The sequence below is a fragment of the Coenobita brevimanus genome, chromosome 14, assembly GCF_032717465.1.
Source record: "Coenobita brevimanus isolate Jiangsu-jjx chromosome 14, ASM3271746v2, whole genome shotgun sequence".
Taxonomy (NCBI): Eukaryota; Metazoa; Arthropoda; class Malacostraca; order Decapoda; family Coenobitidae; genus Coenobita; species Coenobita brevimanus.
This window is the reverse complement of record NC_136967.1, coordinates 25,835,644-25,863,121: the sequence shown is the minus strand read 5'-3', so window position 1 is coordinate 25,863,121 and position 27,478 is coordinate 25,835,644. Positions and strand designations below refer to the sequence as shown.

Sequence of the window (27,478 nt, the reverse complement as noted above, 5' to 3'; positions counted from 1 at the left end):
TCCTCCTCCTTCTCCCTCCTCCTCCTCCTCCTCCTCCTCTCATTTCTTTTCATCCGACAATCTTGATATCACTCTCTGTTCTCCTCCCATTTTATTTTCTCTTTATGAACACATTATATCAACATATTTATACATTTATATCTATTTTTTTTATCGATATCCATCCATCAATCTATCTATTTATTTATCTATCTATATATAAGTATTTAGTTCCCCATTTCTTTTCTTCATCCTTTTCCCATTTCCACCTCTTCTGCTTTACTTTCTAATTCCCTCTCTTTCGTTCTCCTGCTGTGTTTCTTTCCCCTCTCCCTTTTCCTCTTCTCTCCTCCTCGTCTTCCTTGCTTCTCCTCCACATACTCCTATCTCTCATCATTCAGCTACTTCTCCTCTTCTGCTTATTTATCTTCCACATAATGTTCACCCTCTTTCTATTCATTCTTTCCCTTTTTCACCTGCTTCTCCCCTACTGCCCTTCATAAAAAATAAATCCCTGGAGACAGATAAGAAAATGAGGGGTTAAAGGGAGGGGGAGGGAGAGAGGAGATGAGGGCGATGTTAAAGAGGGAGGGAAATGAGAGTGAGAGAAACGGAGGAGGGAGAGATAGGAGAGTGAGAACGGAATGAGGAATGAGAGAGAAGAGAGATAAGACGTGAAAGAGAAAAGAGAGTGAGAGACAGAGGAAGTGAGAGAAAAGGGTGTAAGAGTCAAATGGAGGAAAGAGGGGAAAAGGATGATAGAGAATGGGGTAAGAGAAAACTAGGAGTGAGAGAGAGAAAAGGAGATGGGAGAGAAGTGAAGGTGAGAGAGAAAAGAAAATGTAAGGGAAAAGGGGAGGGACACAAACTAGGGACAGAATTTTGGGTGGAAGAAAAGTGAAGGGAAACCAAAAGGAAGATTGAAGAGAAGAGGGAAAAGAGCTAATAGAGAAGGGGAGTGGAGGATAAAAGAGATAGGAGAAAGGGAGAAGAAGAAAAGTGATGTGGGAGAGGGAGAGAGAGAGAGAGAGAGAGAGAGAGAGAGAGGAAAAGGGTGGAAGAAGACAGTGGACGAGAGAGAGAGAGAGAGAGAGAGAGAGAGAGAGAGAGAGAGAGAGAGAAAAAAAAAGGAGTGTAGGAAAGAGAGTAGAGAAAGGAGGCAGAATGTACAAAAAAAAAAAAAAAAAAAAAAAAAAGACAGATGGAAGGAAGTGCGAGTGGAGGTCTGAAACTGAAGACCTGAGTTGAAAATTGGGGGCTTTGGCGGTAAGATTAAGCGACTGGAGTTGGCGTATAGAGATGGCTACTGGAGGTGGCTACTGGAGATGGCGACTGGAGGTGGCGACTGGAGGTGGCGACTGGAGGTGAGTACTGGAGGTGGCTACTGGAGGTGGCGACTGGAGGTGGCGACTGGAGGTGAGTACTGGAGGTGGCTACTGGAGGTGGCGACTGGAGGTGGCTACTGAAGGTGGCGACTGGAGGTGGCTACTGGAGGTGGCGACTGGAGGTGGCTACTGGAGGTGGCGACTGGAGGTGGCGATTAGATGTGGCAGTTGGAACTGATGACTGGAAGTTGGAGACTGGGGCTGACGATACGGACGGACGATTTTTTTTTTTTTTTTTTTTTTTATGTGTCCGACTCTGGGCAAAGGCTTCAGGGCCTATATCTCGGGGGCAGTAGCCTATCCCAAGGCCCAGTAGTCCTCCTACACCTCCACATGTCACCACTTCGGCGCTAACACCCACAGTCCATACTGGTGTATTGGTATTAGCGGGGGTACTTTTATGACATGTCGGCGGGTCATCTGGTAGATCAGGAAAGTCTGCTTTTATGGAATTCAAATCCTTAAACTGTTCCCTGCCCCAGCTGGGATTCGAACCTGGGTCCATCAGGACTGCAGGCCGCCTCTCTACCGATTTGGGAATCTGCGTTGACGCTTGGAGTTTACAGGGGCTGGCGATGGGGTTTGGCGATTGGGACTGACTGGATTTTGCAATCGGATATGACAGTTGGAGATGACTGGAGTCGACGATGGTATCTGGCGATTGGGGTTGACTAGATGGTGACCAGAGCTGATGACTGTAGCTGATGACTGGGGATGGCGATTACAGTTGCCGACTGGAACTGATGACTGGAGTTGGATATTGGCTATGATGATTGGGGATGGTGATTGATGTTAATGATTGGAGTTAATGATTGAAAGTAATTATCTGAATTAAGTAATGGAGCTGGCAACAGGAGTCGATGATAGGGGTAAACAAGTGAGAGCTGGCAGTCGGAGCTGAGTGAAATTCATTACTGAACTCTGATCAATGAGATGGTGACTGGGTTGGCTGGAACTGGCGGTTGGCTCTAATGATTAGAACTGACAATTGGAGCAGATGGTTGGAGTTGATTATCAGAGATGTTTGCTGGAGTTAACGACTGGAAGTGATGATTGGAATTCGTATCTGAAGTTGATGATTGGAGATGGCCATCAGATCTGGTGGCTGGTGTTGATGACTGGATTTGACAGAGTTGGCCGAGCTGATTTGAAATGATTGGATTTGACAGAGCTGATTGGAGTTGATAACTGGAATTGTTTGGAACTGACTACTGAATCTGACGACTGTAGATGATGACTGGGGTGACGAAGAAAGGACTGTAGGGACGATGACTGAGAAAGAAAGATGAGGATGATGGGTATGTATGGTAAATGGGAATCGAGAGATAACAGTAAGATGCTGAGGAAGGGTTGTGAAGAATAGAGGTGAGTATGGTAGTTGTGAATTAGAGGTAAGACTGACTGGAGAGAATGAGAGGGAGAGGGAGATGGCAGCTGAAAATTAGAGGTGAGGACAGTATACAGAATGAGAGGTGAGAATGTGGATGAGAATGAGTGCTGAGGAAGGTAGATTAGAATGAGAGGTGAGGATGGTGTAAAAGAATAACGTTTGAGGAAGAGAGACGGACAACAAAGGTGAGAAATGGTAAACAAGAATGAGAGATGGTATTGGTGTAAGAAAATGGGAGATTAGACTGAGAGGTGATGTGGATGGAAAAGAGTGAAGAATGAGGACGACAGATGACAAATAGATGCGAAGATAAAAGATGAGAATGAAAGATGAGAACTAGAGTTAAGAATGAGAGAAGAGAGTGATAAATATGAAAGATAAGGATGAGAGATAAGAATGAGACATGACAATGTTGGCTGAAAATCTTAGCTGAGGAGGAGCGGGAAGGAAGAGAGATGAGAATGAAAGACGAGGATGATAACTAAGAACTGGAAATGAGAATGAGAGCTAAATCTGACTGATAATGACGAAAACTGAAAATGATCAAGATGGTGGCTGAAAATGGAAGATGAGACTTAAAGGTGATGTTCATAGCACTGAGCAAGCACAACAGAAAGGCAACCAAGAAACGGAGCACAATAACCAATTAAAACCGGGTAGAGGAAGAACTCAATAAATTTACCTTGTTGACCTGACCCGTGCTCAGAAGTCAACACAACCAAGCAGATTGCGTGGCAGGGATTACGTGGTGATGAAATCAAGGTTCGTATTTGCAAATGTAGAGACTGAGAGATTACAGATTAGGAACACTGTAGTAACAATTTCATTAAAGAGGTAAATGTATACTGAAAACATATACCGAAAAAAAAAAAAAAAGTCCTTTTGGGGGAACGACTAAAATACTTCCTAACTAAACAAAAGGGACACACTTGATTGCCACATTCACACCAGGGGTATATAATAGAAAATATGAATAAGTATTAGTGAGTAAGCTCATAAATGACACCTTTTTGGCTCACAGGTCCTCCCATGGCAAATTACCTGTCTATTGCTCTTCACTGCTCTTTGTCCGCACCTAAACACGCTACCAATACCTCCTTCCTCTAAACACAGTCTCATGAGGCCTGGGCCTTATTCTTCCGTTCAAAATGGTGCCGGGTCTCAGTGAGAGAGTATATGAGTGAGGGAAATAATTAGGGACATCACCCCCGTGGGTGAGGGAAAATAAAAAAGCTCCAATAACAAATAATTACAAATACTGTAGTACGAACGAACAATTTCCTGGTGTCGTGTCTCGTTTGAGCGATTTATTTCAAACAATTTTATTCAACGAAGAGAAATTTCAGCCATTCAGAAGGTTAATGAGGGACAGTGGAGCCCTCCGTTGAGAACTACAAATTATGGCTGTAACTGACAAGCCACCGTGGAGCTCCAGTAGTTAGAAAGCAGGAAAATCACTCACGCGAGAGAAATAGGAAAATTACTTAATGTATGAATATGAAGTGGTGTTTCTCGCTTTGCTTCTATCACTGCGTAACTCCTCTTCCATTCTTCTCCTCCTCCCTCTCTTTCTCCCTTTTTCTCCCCAGTCTGTCTGTCAGTCTTGTCTGTCTGTCTGTCTGTCTGTCTGTCTCTCTCTCTCTCTCTCTCTCTCTCTCTCTCTCTCTCTCTCTCTCTCTCTCTCTCTCGCAGATAACCTCCCATTATCAAAAGTAATACCCACATAAATCAACAAAATAGGCTACATTCTGCCCTCAGTAGCCCATTATCACCACCTTCCACTGCTAACTGCCGGTGTGTGTGGGCTACACGAGGTGGGGGTGGTGGGGCGTCGTGGGGCAAGAGGCTGGGGCTATGGGAATAGGTAAAAGAGTATTAAATAAGAATGACTATTAAGAAATAAAATGGGATGAAAGTAATTGCGAATAAGATAAGTCAGTAGGTGACAATAGCTAGCTCTAAGCGGATCAAGCATTGTCAACGACCGGAAGTGAGTTTCGACACTAAAAGCCATTTCTATATTGAGGTACTCCAGTGCAACATTCTTCCCAAGAATCATGGACCTGGCTTAATAATCGTCGTAGCCTTAGCACTCGTGCGAGCAAGGTCGTAATTTTAGCACTTTTCATTTTTTTTCTGCACTTGATGACCTTTGACCCCTGACCTGGCATATATAGGTCATGCATGTACGAAGCACACTTGTAGTACTCATTAACGTCTATAAGTATGCAAAGTTTCACTCTATTCCATCCACCCACTGTGGAACTACGGAACTTGAAATTTGCGGAATGACCCACAAAATGTACACCTTCTAGGTGGCGCTGCCAGCGACTGGAATTGAGTTTCGACACTGCTGTTTTTGTATGGAGGTACTCCAGTGCAACATTCCACCCAAGAATCATGGTTCTGGTTTAATAATCTTCGGATCCTTTGCATTTCGCTTGAGCATAGTCTCGAATTTTGCTATTTTCACCGTTTGGCATTTGATGACCTTTGACCCCTGACCTGGCCAATGTAGCACATAGGTGTACAGCAGAATGTTATAGTATTAGTCAATGTCTATTAGCATGCAAACTTTCATTCAAATTCATCAAGTCGCTGGGGAACTAGGGGGACATTTGTGAAAACCGGTACTGGTTGCTAGGGATGCTGCGGCCAATCTTTAAAGGGTTGCCATTCGAAAACTAGAGGGGAGAGGGGAAAATGGATGGCACACTTCCGATAGGGAAAGACCTCAAGATTACGGTACCCCTACAGAAGTCAGATCTTTCTACTCCCATTACTAATACCTGTACAGCTCAAAACGTGAAAAGCACACACACACACACACACACACAAAAAAAAAGGGTCTTTGGCCGTTGCTAAACAACCCTGACACAGCTAGATCATAGGCTGGTCATTGTATCCAGGTTTGGTCTGAATCGGTTAATTCTGAAGGGTAGAAGTGCCTTCCACAATTAAACAAGAAAGAAAGAAAATGCGACTAACAATATGGACAGCATGGAGCTGGTCAGAAGATGACGAATTGATGACGATAGTAAATGTGGGTTGGTTGAAGGGGGCTGTCAGATGTGGGTAGAATTAAGAGGGGATTATGGATATGAATAGGGAGCTGGGATGGTGAGTGTTGAAAGAGTATAACAAGATAAATATGTTGGTAAGGATGCTGATGTGAATAGCAGGAACGGATGCCAAAAACTAACAAGAGACAAAAAAATGAATGTGGATAGCGGACAGAGATGGTAGGTGTTAAGAAAGGACAGACTGATAAACTGGAAAAGAGAAGAAAATGGTTATAATTATGGAAAGAATAAGCACAGCAAGAAAACGGAAAGGAGATAGACAAACCCATTTCTATCTATTCATCAAGGTGAAAAAAAAAAAAAAAAAAAAAAAAAAAATGTGAGGGAGATTACAACGCTCACGAAGAAAGTGATCTTACTCTTGACCCATTGGAGGCTGTGGTTGAAGATCTTTTCCTTATGGTGGGTTATGCTTAGGTTAGGTTAGGTTGGACTAATTTAGGTTAAGCTAATTTAGGTGGGGGTCAGTTAGTACAGTTAATTCTAGTTTCGTTTAAGCTTAGTTTAGGTTCAGGTTAGGCTAGATTCTGTTAGTAAAACAGGAGAGAAGACAGATGACAAGAATAAGAAGTGGGTAAGGCGAAAGGGAAATGGAGTAGAAAGGGGAATACAGAGAGAAGAGTAGTCGGAAAAACAAAGGAGTGATGAATGAGAAGGAAAAATAGAAGAGTAGAGTAGTAGAAAGTGAGAGGAAAAAAAGGCAAATAATGTTACAGTGAGAGAAGAGAAGGAAACAGCAGTTAGAAAGAGAGTGTAGGAGGAAAGAAGGATGGCTCAGTAGGAAGAAAGTACTCGAAAATTAAGGGTGAGGAAAACAGACTGATTCAAGGTAAAAAAGAAGAAAGGAAAAAGAAGTGGGAAGAGAAAAGGGGAGAGAAACGTATCGGAAGGGAGAGATGGAGAGAAAATGAGTTGACAGACAAAGCAGAGGGTGAAGAAAAAGATGAGGAACAAAGCAGTAGTATTAGGAAAAAAAAAAAAAAACTGTCTGAAAAAGACGGAGGGAACGGATGTGAGTAACATAAGGTAACGGAAGGGAAAGATGAGTAAAAACGAGAAGATTAAAAAAAAAAATAGGAAAGGAGAGGTCAAGAAAATGGAAAAAAGGAAGAAAGAGACATAAATGAAAAGAATACGACATGGGAATGAGAGAGAGAGAGAGAGAGAGAGAGAGAGAGAGAGAGAGAGAGAGGGGGGGGGATAATGTCCATTAAGGGCTTATTAAAAAGTGAAAGAGAAAGATTAAAAATAGGATAATATAAAAGAGAGAACGAAAGGGAAGAGGGAGAGAAATGAGATTAGTAACGTTGGATCAGACAAGGGAGAAGAAAGATAAAGATGGCAAAAAAAGAGTTACACTAAAAAAAATAAAAGAAAAAGAAAATAGAACAAAAAACAAGGGAAGGATAGGGCAAAGAAGGCGAGAGAGGTGAGAAAAATGCTATAGGAAACGAAGATGGAGAAAAAAAATGAAATAGGTAGAATGTGAGATTAGACTCGCACAGTGTCACCTTCTTTCAATTCATTCATGTAAATGATGGAAACACAAAAATTCTAACTACACACACACACACACACACACACACACACACACACACACACACACACACAAAGTATCACTGAACTTTTGTCATCCATCATCCCTAACAAATATCATCACAATTTTTTCCATCATTTCTTTCTTTCTTCCTCCTCGTCTTCCCTATCATCTTTTCTTCTTTCCTCTTTCGTTCCTTTATTTTTATTTCCTCTCTTCAGTCGTTCTTTTCCTTTAATTTTCTCTTCATCCTTCCTCTTCATTCCATCTTCCAATCATTCTTTCTTCCTCTCTTTCATCCTTCTTACCTTCCTTTCCTCCCTTACTGCTTCCTAATTTTTCCCTTTTCTTTCTCCTTTCTTTCTTACACACTTGTTTATTTTTGGACTGCCTTACTTGTATTCTCGTATTTTTATGCCTTTTCATGATTTCTGTCATGTTCTTCATTTGATGAACTCTATGTTTCTCATTTCATTATCTCACACACACACACACACACACACACACACACACACACACACACACACACACACACACACACACACACACACATACACACACACACGCATACACACACACACGCACACACACACGCACACACACACGCACACACACACACGCATACACACACACGCATACACACACACGCACACACACACGCACACACAATCTCGCTCTCTCTCTCTCTCTCTCTCTCTCACACGCAGACACAGACACACACATATATACACATAAATCAAACAAGGAGGTGTGGTGGAGCTGGCAGGGAGCAATTAAAAAAAAAACACCAACTAACCTAATTATTCTGCTGAGAGAGAGAGAGAGAGAGTTAATGTAAGTTTTCAAATGACGGCTTCTTTACTAGCATGATGTAATATAGCCTATTAGGCCTATAGGGAAGCCTTAATAACAATTACCCCAGAAGTATTTATATATACTGTTATATGCAATAAATAAAAACTGGATACTGCATACATATCAGAAAATTAGTAGATACTAACACTTTCTAATCAATGGTATACTCAGTTAGTTCTAACTTTTAAGCGAAGATTTCAAAGCACGATTTAAACATTACTGACGTTGACTCCTTGTGTTCACCCAGAAATAAGTAGTCTACCCAAGAGAAAATGATGTGCCTGTAGGAGAAACTTAACCAGATTCAAGCAGCTTCATCATTTACAGCTTCTGGCAAAACATATTTTCTCATCTGATTTCTAGTTGCATGTAACTGAAATTATCACACATCACGGTGGGTGGAGCCAACTGCTTTTCTTAGGTTCTCGCTCATACGCTCAAAAAGAAAAAAAAAAAAGTATCAGAATTTGCCATACTTTAGGCGACATTCATTTTACCTTCCATCTTTATAACGGGTTCTTGTTTTTCTTTTCATTTTTCTTTTTTCCTTCTCTTCAAAATGGAAAATTATGGGTAACTATTTCATGGAGAGGTTAATCGATTTCCATTTTACTATTTAGTACCGGTATCTTCCCGTCATTGTAATCTTGCATCAATTATTAGGGGGGGGGGGAGAAAATCCTTTACCAAACGGGCGAGGCTATTCCATATTTTCTATTGAAAAAAGTCTTTCGCAGGTTACCTATTATTTTTCCTAGATTACCTCAGCTACTGGGGATTTTTATGAACTTATCTCTGAAAGCTATAAATGAGGATTTAGAATGCATATATATTCCGCCGACGTCTGCCACTAGCCGACCATATTTAACGTTCCTAATGCGCATTTTTTACTTTGAAAGCTGGCTGGCAAACGCAAGTGAGGTTAGGTTGGATTAGGTTTGGTTTGGTTAGGTCAGGTTTGGTTAAATCATTAGGTTTCTCATTGCTTTGACACGGAATACAATGACGCGTCCAGTCGGAGCGATGGTTGGTAAACAACGCGGCCAGTCCGAGAGATTGGCCGAGGGCGACCTGGCCGCGTCCTTAGTACACCCAAGTAGGTTTGTTTGTTTGTTTGTTTGTTTTTTTCAAATCACCTCTTGCAGTCACAATGGAGGCTAACTGTCTGTGTTGCTTGTGTACCAAAATTACTTACCTTGAGACAGTGGACTTGTTATAATACACGTGGAATCGCCGCGAGTGTTTGGTAAAGAAATAATAAAAAAAAAATCACAAGCCAGCTACTGCAAGTCTTATTCTCGGGGTAGAATAAAGATTAACAAAGATTTATTATCTGTCTTAAGGAACTTCGTGCAGTCGATACGCTTGTCTAAATTCTTTATTCTTCTAGTCTGGACGATTAGGGTAGGAGTTGGAACCTGCACGACCCCTCTCTCTAATCTTAAACTCAGTGATTATCTGCCTTAACGATTCTTTTGTATTCTATAGGCATAAATCTATTTCAGCTAATCAGTAACTTCTGCCCCAGTGCTATCTATGGGCTATGCATTATATTTATTTAACATGGCTGCAAGATCTACAGCCTCCATTTTTCCATTACCTGATACCCAAACCTTTACATTCGCCTCTGCTAAGCTGGACCGTAATCTTATCTTGAATGGCTTTGTGGCGCATCTTTTCTTGACAATCCTATTATTTTTATCTTGAGATTCTCTAGTATGTTATTTATAACTAGTTAACTTCGATACTTTCATCTGAAACAAAACACAATAATAAGCTTTTTAGCAAGAAGACGTCTTTTACTCCTTTTTTTTTTAATTCTTGTTACCTCCAGTTTGCTTTATTCATCTAAATCGAAATTTTTCAACTTGAAGGGATTAAATATACCTTACATTAATTCCCTTTAATACTAGGGTACTCTCCTAAGCTGAACACACACACACACACACACACACACACACACACACACACACACACACACACACACACACACACACACACACACACAGAAAACGCCGGTAAGTAGCAAAATGAGAACAAGAGACGCCATCGTGCTGAGAGGATTAATGAGCTATACGCAGAAATTACTGATAAGGAAGTGGTGTTAGCGAACCATCTAATTAAAAGAGAATCAGGGTCACTCTCTTGATTCAGCGTCAGTCGTTCCTCTCAGGCTTTATCTTTTATATTTCTCTTTTTTTTTAAGTGTATATGAAAACCTGATTTCGTCCTCTTTCTCACTCTCTCTCTCTCTCTCTCTCTCTCTCTCTCTCTCTCTCTCTCACTGTACCGCTGTGGGCTGTAGGTTGGATAGCGTCTTACTGAAGATAGGCTTCATTTTTTTTTTTTGGCTTACGTTTTGCCTTCATCATCTTCCTTCACTGACATAAGCGCATTAACGCTAACACACACACACACACACACACACACACACACACACACACACACACACACACACACACACACACACACACACACACACACACACACACACACACACACACACACACACACACACACACACACACACACACACACACACACACACACACACACACACACACACACACACACACACACACACACACACACACACACACACACACACACACACACACACACACACACACACACACACACACACACACACACACACACACACACACACACACACACACACACACACACACACACACACACACACACACACACACACACACACACACACACACACACACACACACACACACACACACACACACACACACACACACACACACACACACACACACACACACACACACACACACACACACACACACACACACACACACACACACACACACACACACACACACACACACACACACACACACACACACACACACACACACACACACACACACACACACACACACACACACACACACACACACACACACACACACACACACACACACACACACACACACACACACACACACACACACACACACACACACACACACACACACACACACACACACACACACACACACACACAGACCGCATTCAACGACTTAATCATAATTGGAGATAACGATAGGAAAAGATATCATTAAAGACGTCGAGAACGGCTCCTGTAATTAGACCTTAATGATTTGTCAGGGTTGCTACAAGATCTAGTTTCATGGCACAGCGAAGATACCACACCATTAGCCATTTCACTACAATGACACGTTTGTTACTCATTACTGCTGATGTTGTAAGTCTTGGTGATCTCTGGTACTGAGGGGATATAAAACAGCCTGTATTGTCTCCTTCATGATAATGTATTTGTTTTGTATTCGTGCTATCGCCAGACACTTTTGCTTACTTTGAAATACGCGTCTTCCTGGCAAATGAGTTAAAACAAATATGCTGTATAATGTCTTCAAGTAATCATACGCTATATTGTTTTTGCCTTCATCGCAGTTTTTGTTTTTTTTACACCATGCATTTCCTGGTATAACTTTATAATTATAACCTGAAGGAAGAATCTATACAAAATTCCAGTCACGTTCAGGCTAGTTATAAGGTTTAAAAGTATTTAGATTTTCCTACATGCTTTAAACATATATTTGTACTTGAAGAAACTTCACTATTCAGTAGAAAATTATGAAAGTCTACTTAATTCTCCAAAAGTAAGTTTTTTTTTCCTTTCAAGATAAGAGTTCCATAATAATATGCAGGCAGAAAATTGATAATATTCATCATCCAAATTTGTGAAGCAATTTAGTACACTACATGCTGTCTCTACGTTGCTCTTTCAAATTACCATCACATTCTCACACTACCAGTCACCTCTGTCTGGGATGAAATAGGGTGATTTTATACGCTTTTTCACTTAGCCAATATTGTAGTATGATAATCTACTCACCTTCGTCCACCCCTCTCGCTCTCCCTCTCACTCTCCCTCCTTTTACCGTTCCTCCCTCCCTCTCTCTCTCCATCCCTCCATCACACACACACAGTGATCACACTCAACGCCTTAACGATAATAAGCGATGATGATTGGATAAGATTTAACCGTAGAACAGCTCCCTTAATTAGACCTTATGGGTTTGTCTGCGACGCCACATAATACAGTACAATATCATGGTACAGTGGAGAAGAAACACAAATTGTGAATACTTTTTAATTACTTTTTAAAACTTACTCTTGTTACTGATGGAAAGATTTAATTCAGCTTAGGGGAGAACTTTGGTTCTATAGCGAAGGAAAATTACATCCCTTAATTTGTCTATAATAATGAAACCTAATTAATCTGTTTGTCGTTCTGTGTTCGTGCTACTGCCAGGAGATTTAATTTACCTAAGAAGGCACCTTCTTCTAGAAAGCGAGTTTCAGGCAAAGTGAGTATGTGTTCAAGATTTTACACATTCAGCTTTCTTTGCCATTTCATTGATGTCTTAGCTTGTCTTTTTGTTTTCGGTCTTATGCCATGTAGCTTCACATAGGAACTCATATTCTAAATGAAAGAAAACTGCGTACAGGAATCCTGACACATTCAGGTTACTTCAAGATTTTAAATAATACTTCTTAGATTTTACTATGCATTATTTAAAAAGAATTCCTCAGCGAAGAAAAATCAATAGAAAATAATCGAATCCTAAATAAATCTCCAACCAACCTTTTCCTTGTAGCGCAAGATATCTATTTCCATAATACACGCGTGATGAAAATTTGCAACTATCTTCATTCTAAAGTGATGAAACATTTTTCTACACCACCTGTCATGTCTTGAATCATTCTCACATTCTCACACGAACAGCCTCCACTAGAATGATTTTATACGCTTTGAAAAGGAACTAACATTTCACTTAATTTGCTGACTTTGCTCCCTGTCTGTATGTCTGTCCGTCTGTCTACCTGTCTCTTCCTAGCCCAGTTCTTCCCCCTTAGCCCCCAGCAACGCACTGCCACACCTCCACGTCCTCTCCTTCGCAGTCCATTTCTTTATTCATTCCATTTCTCCCTCCTCCTTCTCCTTTACTTATTCTCTTCCACTGCTCACATCCCATTTCAAACACTTCTTCCAAGCCCCCTCTTATCCTTCCCAAATCCCCATACGACATTTTTGATATCCTCCCTTCCTCGTCCTTTCCCTTCGTCTTCCAAATCCTCTCTTCCTTTCATTCCCTATACCCATCACTCAACAATTTTCTGTTGCTTATCTAACTAAAAAATCACTCATTCTCATTTTCCTGGCACTTTCCTCCTTTTCTCCAAAATTCTCCCTTTCCCCTTTTCCTTCTAATATCATTTTCCCATTTCTCATCCCCCTTTCTATCCCCTTTCCTCGTCTTTCCTCCCACCTCCTCCCTTTTCCTTCTCTTCTCTCCTTTTACGTTTCGTTTTCTTCTTTTCCCTTCTCTCCAGCTCTTTTCATCTTTCTCTTTTTTTTCACTAATCTCCCTTTCCTCTCTTCGTTTCCTTCTTTCGCCACTCCTTTCTTTCTTCTTTTCTCTCCCTCTTATTACTCACAACCCACCCTTCCAATCTCATGCCCTCAACCTTCCTTTCTCTCTCTCCCCACTGCCATCCCACCCCTTTTTATTAATCCCGTCCCCTTACCCGTTATCTCATTAACATAACTCCTTCTTCCCCTTCCCTCGCATTTTCTCTCCTTTCATCACTCTCCATTCCCAGCCTCCCTCCTTTAATTTCCCTCCCTTCCTCTGTCCACCTACCCCCTTCCCACATGTCCCCCGAGGCCGTACTTCTCTTGCTGGTAAGGTTGGTTCCCAGGGGTGGTGGTGGTAGGGCCCGGAGGGAATACCTTAACGTGTACTCTGCTCTGGTGCTCTGGCGGGGGATTCGTGGAAGAGTCTGATGCACTTCCTGCTTTGCTGTCTCTTTGGCTTTCTATCTGGCTTATATTTTCACTGACTTTCCTGCCTCTCATTTTATTTTTTGTTTATGTCTCCTCATTATTTATTTTCACGTTTCTCATAGCTGTTTATCCTCCCCCCCCTCTCTCTCTCTCTGTGTTTGGCATCCAATCGCTTCTTTTTTGTTAGTAATTATGAATCATATATACCCATTCAACCACACGAAGAGGCAATAAATGTACACGCATGAAATATACACATACACAATTACATGGGCATACAAACGCACAACCCATACAGAAACACACAAACAGGCAAATCAACACACCCACACCCACACCCACATCCACACTCACCCACCCACCCACCCACACACACACACACACAAACACACACACACACACACAAACCACACACACAAACACACACGGCTCAGGTAACCAGGATAGCATCTCTAAGGTCAAGACTATAAACACCTATCATCTTTTTTACACCTTCTACCCACGAAAATTCTAGATCATCGTAAATTACGCCTGAGTAAGCTATGTACAGCCGCTTCTGCCGTTAGTAGTAAAGTAACATCCCCCCAAAAAGAGGCTGTTAGACATAATTAGTGCGATAGTGTAGATCTTCAGTACATAATGACGGTTTGATTGCCTCTGGGTGTGATTCGTTCCGGTCTCCTGGGATTACATTGCTTGTGTGGTCTATGTATTATGTATTCATGATTTCAGCGCATACCTGTTGTTTACTGAGTGGTACTTGACTGGCAGATGATTGGTTCCCCCCCTTCTCTCTCTCTCTCTCTCTCTCTCTCTCTCTCTCTCTCTGTAAGTGTGTGTGTGTGTGTGTGTGTGTGTGTGTGTGTGTGTGTGTGTGTGTGTGTGTGTGTGTGTGTGTGTGTGTGTGTGTGTGTGTGTGTGTGTGTGTGTGTGTGTGTGTTCTATTGCCATCAATCACTTCTTTTTTTTAGTTATTATGAATCATATATACCCATTCAACCACACGAAGAGACAATAAATGTACACGCATGAAATATACACATACACAATCACATGGGCATACAAACGCACAACCCATACAGAAACACACAAACAGGCAAATCAACACACACACACACACACACACACACACACACACACACACACGGCTCGGGTAACCAGGAAAGCATCTCTAAGGTCAAGACTATAAACACCTATAACCTTTTTTACACCTTCTACCCACGAAAATTCCCGATCATCGTTAGTTACCCCTGAGTAGGTTATGTACAGCCGCTTCTGCCGTTAGTAGTAAAGTAACATCCCCCCAAAAAGAGGCTGTTAGACATAATTAGTAAGATAGTGCAGATCTTGAGTACATAATGAGGGGTTGGTTGCCTCTGGGTGTGATTCGTTCTGGTCTCCTGGGATTACATTGCTTGTGTGGTCTACGTATTACGTATTCATGATTTCTGTGCATACCTGTTGTTTACTGAGTGGTACTTGACTGGCAGATGATTGGTTCTCCCCCCCTCCCTTCTCTCTCTCTCTCTCTTGTTTACTGAGTGGTACTTGATTAACTGATGATTGGTTCTCCCTCCCCCTCACTCTCTCTTGTTTACTGAGTGCTACGTGACTGGCTGATGATTTGGTTCTCCCCCCCCCCTCTCTCTCTCTCTCTCTCTCTCTCTCTCTCTTGTTTACTGAGTGGTACTTGACTGGCTGATGATTGGTTCTCTCTCTCTCTCTCTCTCTCTCTCTCTCTCTCTCTCTCTCTTTCTTGTTTACTGAGTGGTACTTGACTGGCTGATGATTGGTTCTCTCTCTCTCTCTCTCTCTCTCTCTCTCTCTCTCTCTCTCTCTCTCTCTCTCTCTCTCTCTCCCTCTCTCTCTCTCCCTCTCTGTTCCTGCCCACACCCATCATCACTTCTCGCCCATCCACTTTCCAATCCTCACCATCATGACATCCACCTTCACCCCTCCATATTCCCATCTTCACCCAACCCTAGAGCCATCCTAACCTCTCATTTCTCTGTTACCTCCTCACCTCACCCCTCTCCTCGTCGATCCTCACTCCTCCCTACTCCCACCTCCATTCTTTTCTTTCCCATCCTCATATTTCATCATGCACACTTCTTCTATCGTCACTCGCCTTCACCCTTCATTTGACTCTCGATCTCTCCGTATTTCCACATCATTTCCTTAACTCATATCATTTCTACACACACCCTCACCCTTCTTCTCTACCAGCCCTATCTTTCCCTTGCCCACCTTCATTCCCCTCACACGCACCTTCTTCCTCAGCCCTTCCCACACCCACTTTCATCTCGTCCTACACCCAGCCTCATCTCGCAACGCCAACACATCAAAGTCTCATTAACCTGCTCCAAACACCCACTCTTAGATGTAAGACCTCCTGCCATGCCCTTGTCGAGCACCTGTTGTCCATTTAACCCACTTCTTACGATGCCAGTGGGAGGATGGCATTGGGTACATTTCAGGAGGGCAGAGGGTGAGTGGGGGAGAGGAGATGCAGCGAGAAATTAGCTGCGTAAGAAAGCTGGTAGAGGATGAAAGGGATGTGGCTGATGAAAAGGTGAGAAGAATGTTTGATGGAAGAGAAGGGGATGAGAGATAAAAGTAACAAGGGAGAAGCCAAGAGAAGTGAGGAAAGAAGATAAGGGAGAGTGAGTGAGTAGAGCTGATACAGGAAAAGAGGAAGTAAAGGAGGAGATAAGAGAGAAGTGAAGGTAAGAAAGAGAAGGGGAACGAGACTAAGGGGGAAAGAAGGGAGGTAGGCAAAGAGCATATGAGAAAAAAGTTGTGCTAATAGAAAGGAGGAAGAAGGTAATAAGGGAGAATATGATGGCGGAGGGAAATACAAGGAAGACTAGGTTAAATGATGAAGAGTAATGGACAACTGAATACTGATGAATAAAACGAAGAGGGAGAAAACTGGTGAATAATGATGGCAAATTATAAATTACAAATCGCCAAATAAGGTCGGAGGTAGTAAGTTGGGTGAGGGAAACGATAAATGCGCAGATGTGCTGACAAAGAAAAGGTGAAAAAAAAAAAAAAAGGAAAGTTGGGTAGTTAAGTGTGGGTCGAAAAAATAAACTGTGGTCAGCGAAGAGATGAAGTGCTCACGCATGCACGCGCGCGCACACGCACAAACACACGAGAGAGCGAGAGAGAGAGAGAGAGAGAGAGAGAGAGAGAGAGAGAATGTTTAGCAGTGGAAAAATGAACCTCTGAACATTGCAAAGGAACGAAGGCTCGTAAAACTGACGGAGCTCCACAGAAAAACAAAAGGAGAATACCACAGACAGGAGTACTTTCCACCATCAAGTCTCACCATTCCTTGCCTTCCAAACGGGCCGATGATGCTGACCTTTCTACCGCCCTTTTACCCATCACGTAAAACCATAGGCAAAAGTTCGTCTATTGTTTCACCACGTCAACTTTACCGAGAGATTGATGATGAGGTGAAGAGATACTGGTATACGAATGAGGGTGGTGTGAGCAGGGCTCTTGCTAACTGCTCATGGTTGCAAGCCATTTGGCTCCTAAGGTTTCAGATTTACGAGCCAAATAAATTTTTAGGAGCCATACTGACTACGAGCCGAAATATTTTACGAGCAATAAATAAATAATATATATATATATATATATATATTTATTTATTTATTTATTTACACATTGTGATGGTTAGAATCATATAATGAGGTTTGAAACATTCACAGTGGCAACAAGGAAAGACTTCATAATAGATCACAACGTGCTTTTTTATTCATTTCAGTGAGATTTACTTATTTTGTAGTTTACTCCTCGCCAAAATGGATGTATTTTCTCTTCGCCAAAAGGCGATTTGCATGTAAAATTTGTTCGCCGAAGGGAAAAAATACTCGCATTTGCGACCTGTGGCTCGCCAAACAAGAGCCCTGGTGAGCTGGAAGGGGGGCAACCTTATGCCAGGGGACAGTGTGACATTAAGAAAACTCGTTTTTATTAAGCAACCCCCACCACAATAAAGACGTCTGATTTTAGATAGATAGACTGACATCAAAGATAAAGATGGACAGATAGTTAGATACATGGTCTACAGTACTTCATCCTTTGGGCATGTCCGACACTTTCCGCCCTGGAGTATTACAACAAAGATAATCTTGTATGGGAGGAGAAATATACCATACCCTCACAGCCTAGGAAGATTAACCAACAAAGGAAAGAGAGAAGCAGAAGATGTAAAATGTTAGATGAGCTTATATTCCTGTCTGCTACGTCTTCACAGCAGCAGCAAGACTGATAACATGCCGGACTTCTGAATGTGATGTGTGCGTGTGTGTGTGTGTGTGTGTGTGTGTGTGTGTGTGTGTGTAGAACCGTATACAGTATATGTATGTGTGTGTGTGTGTGTGTGTACCCAACTACGACCGGACTTGGCCTGACAGATTCCAAATTGCAATAATTCCAACGATGACTTATCTGTCACTGTTATTATAAGTTTTGATGGATGCCCTGTCTCTTCCTGTGATTTTGCTTTTCCTCTTTTAGAATAATGTTGTGTGTGTGTGTGTGTGTGTGTGTGTGTGTGTGTGTGTGTGTGTGTGTGTGTGTGTGTGTGTGTGTGTGTGTGTGTGTGTGTGTGTGTGTGTGTGTGTGTGTGTGTGTGTGTGTGTGTGTGTGTGTGTGTGTGTGTGTGTGTGTGTGTGTGTGTGTGTGTGTGTGTGTGTGTGTGTGTGTGTGTGTGTGTGTGTGTGTGTGTGTGTGTGTGTGTGTGTGTGTGTGTGTGTGTGTGTGTGTGTGTGTGTGTGTGTGTGTGTGTGTGTGTGTGTGTGTGTGTGTGTGTGTGTGTGTGTGTGTGTGTGTGTGTGTGTGTGTGTGTGTGTGTGTGTGTGTGTGTGTGTGTGTGTGTGTGTGTGTGTGTGTGTGTGTGTGTGTGTGTGTGTGTGTGTGTGTGTGTGTGTGTGTGTGTGTGTGTGTGTGTGTGTGTGTGTGTGTGTGTGTGTGTGTGTGTGTGTGTGTTTCTTAACTTTTCTTTTTTTTCGCGGAAACGGGGTTGAGTCGAGAATTTCCAATGTCTGAGTGATGAGAGATGCAACTAGTGATCCATTCCATTACCTTATCGTGGGGCAGCTGCTCCCAGTGTTGTGTGCCATTTTCTTTTCTAGATCCTGGCCACACCCTATTCAAGTGAGAATGTAATGATGATGATGATGATGATGAAGATACTACTACTACTACTACTTGTAGTAGTAGTAGTAGTACTTATGATGATGATGATGATGATGATGATGATGATGATGATGATGATGATGATGATAATAATAATGATAATAATAATAATAATAATAATAATAGAACAGGTGATTACGATGGAAATATCATTACTCAATGTTTTAATGCAAACACTTTACGTTGATTTTTTTTCTGTCTTAGGTAAAATGTAAGATAAAAGTATGGTGGTAAAAATGAGAAACACGAAGAGAGGGGTGCTCTTGGTCTTACTAACTCTAAGGATGATGACATGCACTTTCAATTAAAATCTTAGAACTATTTCGTCAATACGTTACGAAGAGTTCAGGTAGACAATGTAAGCTCTCTATTTACATTTTTGTTTTTATATACATTGTGGTTATGTGTTTTGTATCTTAATATATTCTTGTTCTGCTAATTTCAGGGATAGTTGTGGTGGGCGAGGAGGCGTCTTCAGGATTAGAATTTACGAGTCACGAGGCGGCGGTGCTGGCGCTGAGTAGCCTGACTCGACAGGGGTCACCAACGGCGGAAGTCAGAGAACCGTGCGGCAGCGTCATCACCCTTAGCCAGGACGCACCCCACAACACAATCACCACGCCAGGCTTTCCAGCACAATACCAGCCCAACACCCACTGTGAATGGACTGTTATAGCTCAAATGGGAACAAATTCAGATCAAGTGAAACTAAAAATCAATGACTTCGAACTGGAAGGTGGTGACTGTAGGAGTGACTCACTCACTATCATCGACAACACAGTAGGGTCATCTGTTAAGTTCTGCGGTAACGAATACCAAGAGCAGATTACCTCAATGGGGAACTCTTTTACTATTTGGTTTACTAGCGACAGCTTAATTCAGAAACAAGGATTCGCAATGGAAATTGAAGGAATAAGATCTACATGTGGGGAGATTTACCAAACGTTAGGGAAGGAAGCGACAGTATTATCTACCCCAAATTTCCCTGAAGCATATCCAGCAGAGTCACGGTGTCACTGGCTAATTGTGTCTAAGGCTGAGATGGCCCTTAAGCTGACTAATTATCGTGTAGATCCTGAAAAACAGGGTTCGTTGAAGGTCATGACGCAGCCTTTTGGGAAGTATGAGATCTATGACCCTCAGCAAGTTTACTTGTCTGATCTGCTGTCAGTCACTTTTGACGCCAATCCCACAACAGTCGAGAATCATCTACATCCCGGCCTTCAGTTTCAAGCTTTCCCCCTCATCAGGACAAGTGCCTGTAACCAAACACTGTCAGTTAGTGAAGCAGAGGCAGCCCTGATTGTTTCCAGCAGGTATCCACATGGCTATGCCCCGTCCATCAAGTGTTGGTGGACTATTAAGTACAGCATTAGTGACAGCTACATGGCTAGTCTTCTGTTCATAGACTTCGATATTGAAAGAGAGAGGAATTGTGCGTATGATCGTTTAGTGCTATCTGACAAGAAGGCAGGGATAACTGAAACCTTTTGTGGAGAACAAAAAGACTTTGAATACACAACTGACGGCAAGGAGTTAAGCCTGTATTTCAAGACAGATTCCTATGACCTGACCAAACACAGAGGATTCTCTTTATTTGTCTCGGCCTACAAGATTCAGAAGGATGAGTGCCAAGTGGACAGCTCTGATGGTAGCTCATGGGTAATCACTTCGCCTAAAATCTGGCCTCTCGGTCCTACGTACTCTGTCTGCAATATCAGTATCGCCAGTGTTCTTGCCAACCGTTTTACCGTCCACTTCAGTAAGCTGAGACTACGAAAGAGAAAGGAAAGCAAAAAAGGCAGTTCCCTGTCGATTAAGGACGTAGGAATCGGCCAAACAGAGACATTCCAGGGCGATATTGAGAATCAGTCCTTCATCACCGCCAGTAATTCCCTACAGGTAATTTACTCATCTGAAAGCATCGACCTTGATGAAGGATTCGTGGTAGAAATCAAGGCTGAAAATGATCTCGAATGTGGAGGCAATTACCACCTTACTCCTGGTAACACCGTGGAGCTGCGAATACCACCTAAAGAAGTCTTAAACAGAGACTGCATATGGGTAGTTCAGGGTCGTGACAGCTACCTAGTCCTTGACTTCAAGAAACTAGAACAAGATATTAGAGTATCGGCGACGGGATTGTATAATAACCTCTACACCTACAACTCGAGGACCGTTCATTTCATCGAACCGTCGCAAAGATTCATGATTGTGACAAGAGAAGCTGGTGCCAAAATTGTTGTTAGAGCGTATTCCACCTACACCAAATGCGGCTCAGTGGTGGAGCTTGGGAGGCAGCCAGTAATTATGACCAATTTGGGTGTTCTACCGTGTTCCCAGACCGCAGTAATTGGAGGATTTGACAAAGACTCCCACTCATTCCATGTTATCCAGTACACACTCCTCTCAGCCAGTCTGTCTACATTCTGTTCTGTGCAAGTGGTGGACAAGGAGGAGGGAATTACGAAGCTCCTTTGCGGTAAGGACTGGAACATAAAGTATGTGTCATCTAGTGACAAACTCCACATCAAAGGAATCAAATCAGAAAAGGACGCTCCAAAGAGCTTCATCGTGCTTGTGGAACCTGTAACATACACATGTGGAGACATTTTTGACGTTCAGGATAAGGTTGTGATACGAAGCAAGAACCTTTGGAATGAGTCTCCTTGTGTATACAGGTTCTTAAGCCATGGGTACAGAATGGTACTGGATGTGGCCACTAGTTCCAGGAAGGCCCTGTCATACATTAGTGTTTCCACTGACGGATCCTACCAAAACTTAAAAGAACTGACTTACGGTTCTACCACTTCTCTAGAAACTAAAACAGAGTTTTTGGTTCTCATCAAACCTTTTCCCAAGACAGTAAGCTTTGTACTACAAGTGATGCTGGATGAAAAACTAAGCTCTCCGTGCAATACTTGTATATACCTTCAACAGGGTACCCAAGGGATCTTGTTATCACCACACTCGCCTGACCTCAGCACATATCCTGCTGGCTTGTCCTGCAATATAAAATTCGAGGCAGAAGATCAAAACCTTAGTGTAGCTCTGGAAATTCTCAAGCTAGAAATGCCAAGTAATACATCAGTCGACTGCCTGGTTCTTGTCAAAGATGAGCAAGAAAGTATAATTGACCCCTCCAGAATTTCATCGTTGCCCTATACTCTAATTGTGGAGACACCCTTCGCTCTCCAATTTCTGACATCCAGCCACAACGTCTACGAGGGCTATCGAATTCGATACGAAGCCAGCGACTGTGGAGGGATTGTGAAACTAAAGGATGAGAACCCAGTCACTATTCAGTCCCCAGGCTATGGTGGTGAAGGGTACCCGACATACATACAGTGTGTGTGGCTCATCAGGACCAACATTATCAACATCAGCGACAGAATTAAGCTGAAGATCATTGACTTTGATGTTCATCACTCTGATTCTTTTGAAGTGTTTGATCCTTTATATTCGCCTGACCCTGTGGCAATATTCAGAGGTACAGCAGCCGGCCTTGGAGTTAGGAGCACAGGAAACAAACTGAGGGTGGTTTTTAAGTCAGATTCTCGACAGATTGGAGCGGGGTTCTCCTTCCGAGTTAAGGCTGTCGTGTCCGGGTGTGGCAAGGACATTGATACCGCCATAGAGAAGGAAGGCACCATCTCCACATTAGACTACTTCCCGAACACAGATTACTGCCTGTTCCGCCTAAGACCCAGTGAGGGGCGTGTAATGTCCCTCACCCTCCTGAACCACGTAGGCTCTACCAGGAAAATCAAGGGACCGTCGGATGTACACAAGAACAACGTGGATGAGACTAATGTAGCTAATGAAGGTGGTGGATGTAAAAGCGGGAGTGTAATTGTATCCACCACAGGACTGATCAGTACGGGACGACGGTACTGTTTAGGTGGGGCGCTTCCCTCCCTCCTAGCCACCCATGACGTCCTAGTACTGGCCAGATCACCTACCATTCCCCCACTAACCTTCACCTTCCGCACAGGGGGTTGTGGTGGGGACTTGGAGAGTCTAACTGGGATCCTGGTCTCACCTAACCATCCCAACGTGTTCTCCGGACCTGTGACCTGCACCTGGATCTCTCACTTCCCCATCCTGGTTACTCTTAATCACATAGACCTCGATCCTCAGCTGGACACGCTCACCTTGGCAGATCAGGACCAGTCTATCAGCTGGACAGGCTCACAGTCACCAAGAACGACCCTTCTCACTGCACCAGGATCCATAACTTTCTCAGGGGAAAGCGCGGGTGTGCGAACCGGATTTAAGCTCTCCTATGAAAGGGTTGAATTGCAGGGGACGTGGCTAGCTAGCTTGGGTGACCCTGCGATAATCTTGGGATGGCAGGGAGGAGAGGTGAAGCCCTTAGCCTGGCGTGTAAAGGCAGGGCAGGGTGGTGCAGGGCTGACGGTGCGAGTGTGGGCCGCTTACCTTCCCCCTGACCCGTCCTGCACCTCTAACTACCTGGAGGTGTCGTGGGCCGGGGTGGGGGAGCAGCGGGTGTGTGGCGGCACCCTCTTGCGCACCATACACATCCCCGTCACCACACTCACAATCATCCTCAGGTCACCATCACCGCTGGCTGTATTTGCGGCTTCCATCCACCTGGCGTAGCACTTAGCTCGGCAATACCTGTATATCATTAGTCATCGAGATACTGTTGATCAACAATCTGACGAGAAAAACATTATAATACTCACTATTACACTGTCCTGGTGCTTCTGATACCCGTGATGGCATCTGATCGGTTACCAAAACATTACATTATTAATGATTAATGTAGGCCTACTCTACTGGTCACTGTCACAGTTGCCTACAACTGTTATTGATGTGGCGCATACTTTAAGTGTGTAATGTTCTGCCAACACATCATCGGTGCAAACATAATACATCATTGAAAAGACAATTTAGTGATGACCACGAGATGGTGCATACTGATATCTTACGTTGTGGCTTCTACATACATGGCGTAATAATATCCTACAATCGTTGGTTCAAGATACGCTTCATTAACTTTAACAAAACATGCTATCCTTTTCAAAATATGTTTATAAATAGTAATGTATCTCATCTCTATGTATCTCTTTGGTACGAGTTGTTGCCTGATAATAATTTTTACAATTTTACCACCGGAGCGCAGTGATTACAATCGTCTTCTTACAGTATCACGGTGTTAGGTACTATATACTTTTAGTACAGTACAGAACACAAACAGTTGTTTCCTGGTTATAAACTACAAACATAGGCAACTCTTCGCTGTTGCAACACTCCATCTGACCAGGAACATACCCCCATCTCCCTGCACACCTAACCAAGAACATAAAGGCCCTCCCCCTCCCCACCAGTCTTTTCTTTAAAAGGAGGGAGTACAAGAACGCCTTGAGGACACAATAACCAGGGTCCTTCAAATTCTTTGCGCAGGTCGCAGTGAAATATTTGATTTTTGTTTTTGTTTTACTTTTTCATTATTTTCAAAAAATTACTTCAGACACAGCATTCTGCCTATCAAAAGGCACTGGTTCACTATCAGACACATAACTATGTGAAATTTCATGACTCTATAGTGAATACTTTTTGAGTTCTGGCCCGGAAACGAAATTTTTACGCCTGGCAAGCCGCCCTGCCATGCCGCCCAGCTCAACGGACGGACACCTTTTGATCCCAGTGATTGCAATATTCTCCTCTGACTTTGTCAGGTGGAGGGAAAAAAGTGAAAAGGACAAACAAAATACTCAAGTTCCCATTTGTGTATTTAAAGAAGCCCCCTGGACACCCGTGGGAAAGTGTTGATGGATAAACTAGCCGACTGGGCGCGTTAATGCATCAAACTTACTCAAATATGTGCAATTTTAGCCATAAGCAACCCATTCAGAATTATAGAAAACCTGCCGATCTAACCTAACCTACCATAACCTAGCTAATCCAACCTATCCTAATCTAATATATCCTCACTTAATCGATTTTATCCTCACCTAATCTAGCCTAGCCTAGTTTGGGGGCTTCAACCCCCAGACCCTCCTATGATTTTAACCACCAACGATTGCCACTAAACCTAACCTTGAAAGCTCCCAGTATCTATCAGGCCAAATCTCGGTCTCAGTTCTAACCTAACCTATTCTAGCCTAACTTAATTAACCTAACCTAACATATCGGTAGGGCACTTACATAGAGCCCCCAAAGTAAAACGTTCGTAGGTGCGTTCGGCAGCAAGCTTTGCTCTAGGTGGTGGCTTCGTTGGACAGGAGGTAGGCTACGTGTGACAGAGATGATAAATTTTTACGTAATTCCGAGGAGAAAAAATGCCTAATGTTCTGTGGTAATCTATGAAACTGTAACTAACCTGCGGAAAACGCTTTTCAGTAGTAAAATTGGAAGACCTGTGTCCCTGTGGTGAAATATTAAAATTAGGTAATGATACATACATTATGGGTATGTTAATGATACCTGATTTATTAGATTATGTGTAGTAGGCTACTCTGTGTTCTACGTATGACAGTTCTAATTCTGTATGATACTGTTATTGTTTTTATTGTTAAGTTTATTTATCAAATATTTATTACTATGCCTATTAATGTTAAGTATGTAATTGTTTCATGTTGTATAGCCTAATGACGGTAAGCATTCTAATGGCTGTAGTAGTCGTAGTAGTAGTAGTAGTAATAGTAGTAGTAGTAGTAGTAGTAATAGTAGCAGTAGTAGTAGTAGTAGTAGTAGTAGTGGTAGAAATAGTAGGTTTTGTTATTGTTGTTGCTGTTACAGCAATAGCATCATACCTTGGTATGACAATTAAATATCAGTTTTTTTCCTAGTTGTGTGTGGAACTTGGTACGCGCCGAATAAAAGACAGGGATCAAAGGCGAAGTCAATGCCATGCCGAATACCCAAGACAAAACAGGAGTGTGTGGTAAATCCAAGATGAAGTGAAGATGTTTTTGCTACCCTGGGTTTACACTGCACTGAAGCCGACGGACGCACCTGGACGAAACTACTTGAATCAGACGCTCCTTGAATGTGCTTTTTTTTTTTTTTTTTTTTTAAATAATCAATGCTAAGATGTAGAATTGTGTTATGTGGCGAGAAACATCAAGCAGGGAGTGTTGTGTGAGTGCGATGCATGAGTAATGTGTGTTGGGGGAGATGTGGCGTGTGAGTAAGGGGCGTACGTAAGCGCAGGAGTGATATGCATGTTAGTCAGTGAGCTGTGAGATAGGCGTGGTGTGATAATGTTCGGTGCTTAGTAATGTGTAAGTGAAAGGGAGTGGTGTTAGGGTGTAGTAACAGTGACATTATTTTTGAAGGTAGAGAAAATTTTCGACTCATTATGGAGATTAGTAAAGAAGACTTATGGCCACGGTGGTACTTAGCAGTGAGAAGCACACTTGTGTCTCAAGAATGATGATTGATAAGTGAAAGGGATCGGTTGGATGCTGGAGAGTTTCTTGGTTAAAAACGTAATGATAACGGCTGGGTGGTTGTGTGAGGAGATATTGCTAAGTATAGAACTGAAGATATAAAAAGTGTCTGCTGAGCGTTATTGTATCGATCGTTTTGCTTCTCAGATGAGGATGGAAAGATGGTGCACAAGTTATAAAAACCGATTATGCCGCGTGTTAAGGTAGTAAATTGTATATCTTTTACATTCTGCTGGTTCAGAAATAGGTGGAGTTTTGTTTTGTTGCGTCTGTTTCTAATGTCTATGGATGTTGTGCAGCCTGTCATCGTTCTGAGTGCTTCTTGTTGTGTCTGTGGCAGCGTCTCATTGCCTGTGCTTGACGTAAGGCCTAGTGTGGAATTAGTGCCTTCAGTCTGATGACGTAAATCTTATTTGAATCTCGCTAGCACCATACGATTGTATTCACCTTGTTGTTGTTGTGACTCTAGGCTCACCTAAGCGTGAACTCGGTGGACTGCAGGCTGAAGTTGCTCTCCTTCCACAGTTCAATATTCTCCTATTGGGGAATATAGAGGGAATTGAAGGACGTTTGTATAACTGGGGGTTATACCGGTGTCACCATGAGAAGGTGTCCAAACTTTTCGAAATGAAGGAGTCGGCAATTCTTCTAAGATGCATAAAATCGTCTGGTGGTAGCGTAGTTGAAATGACACAGACGTCATCGGGGTGAAAGGGTTAATAAATGCGTTGCCTGTCTTGTGGCGCCCAGACTTGGACTT

At 42.7% G+C, this 27,478-nt stretch overlaps 1 protein-coding gene across 1 annotated transcript; it reads left to right on the top strand.

Annotated features, from left to right (window-relative positions):
• Positions 1-1,304: 1,304 nt before the first annotated feature.
• Positions 1,305-23,920, top strand: LOC145390205 (cubilin-like). Its single transcript, XM_080265214.1, has 2 exons — positions 1,305-1,395; positions 19,743-23,920. Exons 1-2 carry the CDS (start codon positions 1,305-1,307, stop codon positions 23,918-23,920), a joined length of 4,269 nt encoding a protein of 1,422 aa, XP_080121340.1.
• Positions 23,921-27,478: the final 3,558 nt, after the last annotated feature.

Coding starts and splice junctions, on each gene's coding strand:
- LOC145390205 (XM_080265214.1), top strand. CDS start 1,305: ATGGCGACTGGAGGTGGCGACTGGAGGTGGCGACTGGAGGTGAGTACT. Junction 1,396..19,742: donor ACTGGAGGTGGCGACTGGAG/GTGAGTACTGGA, acceptor TGCTAATTTCAG/GGATAGTTGTGGTGGGCGAG.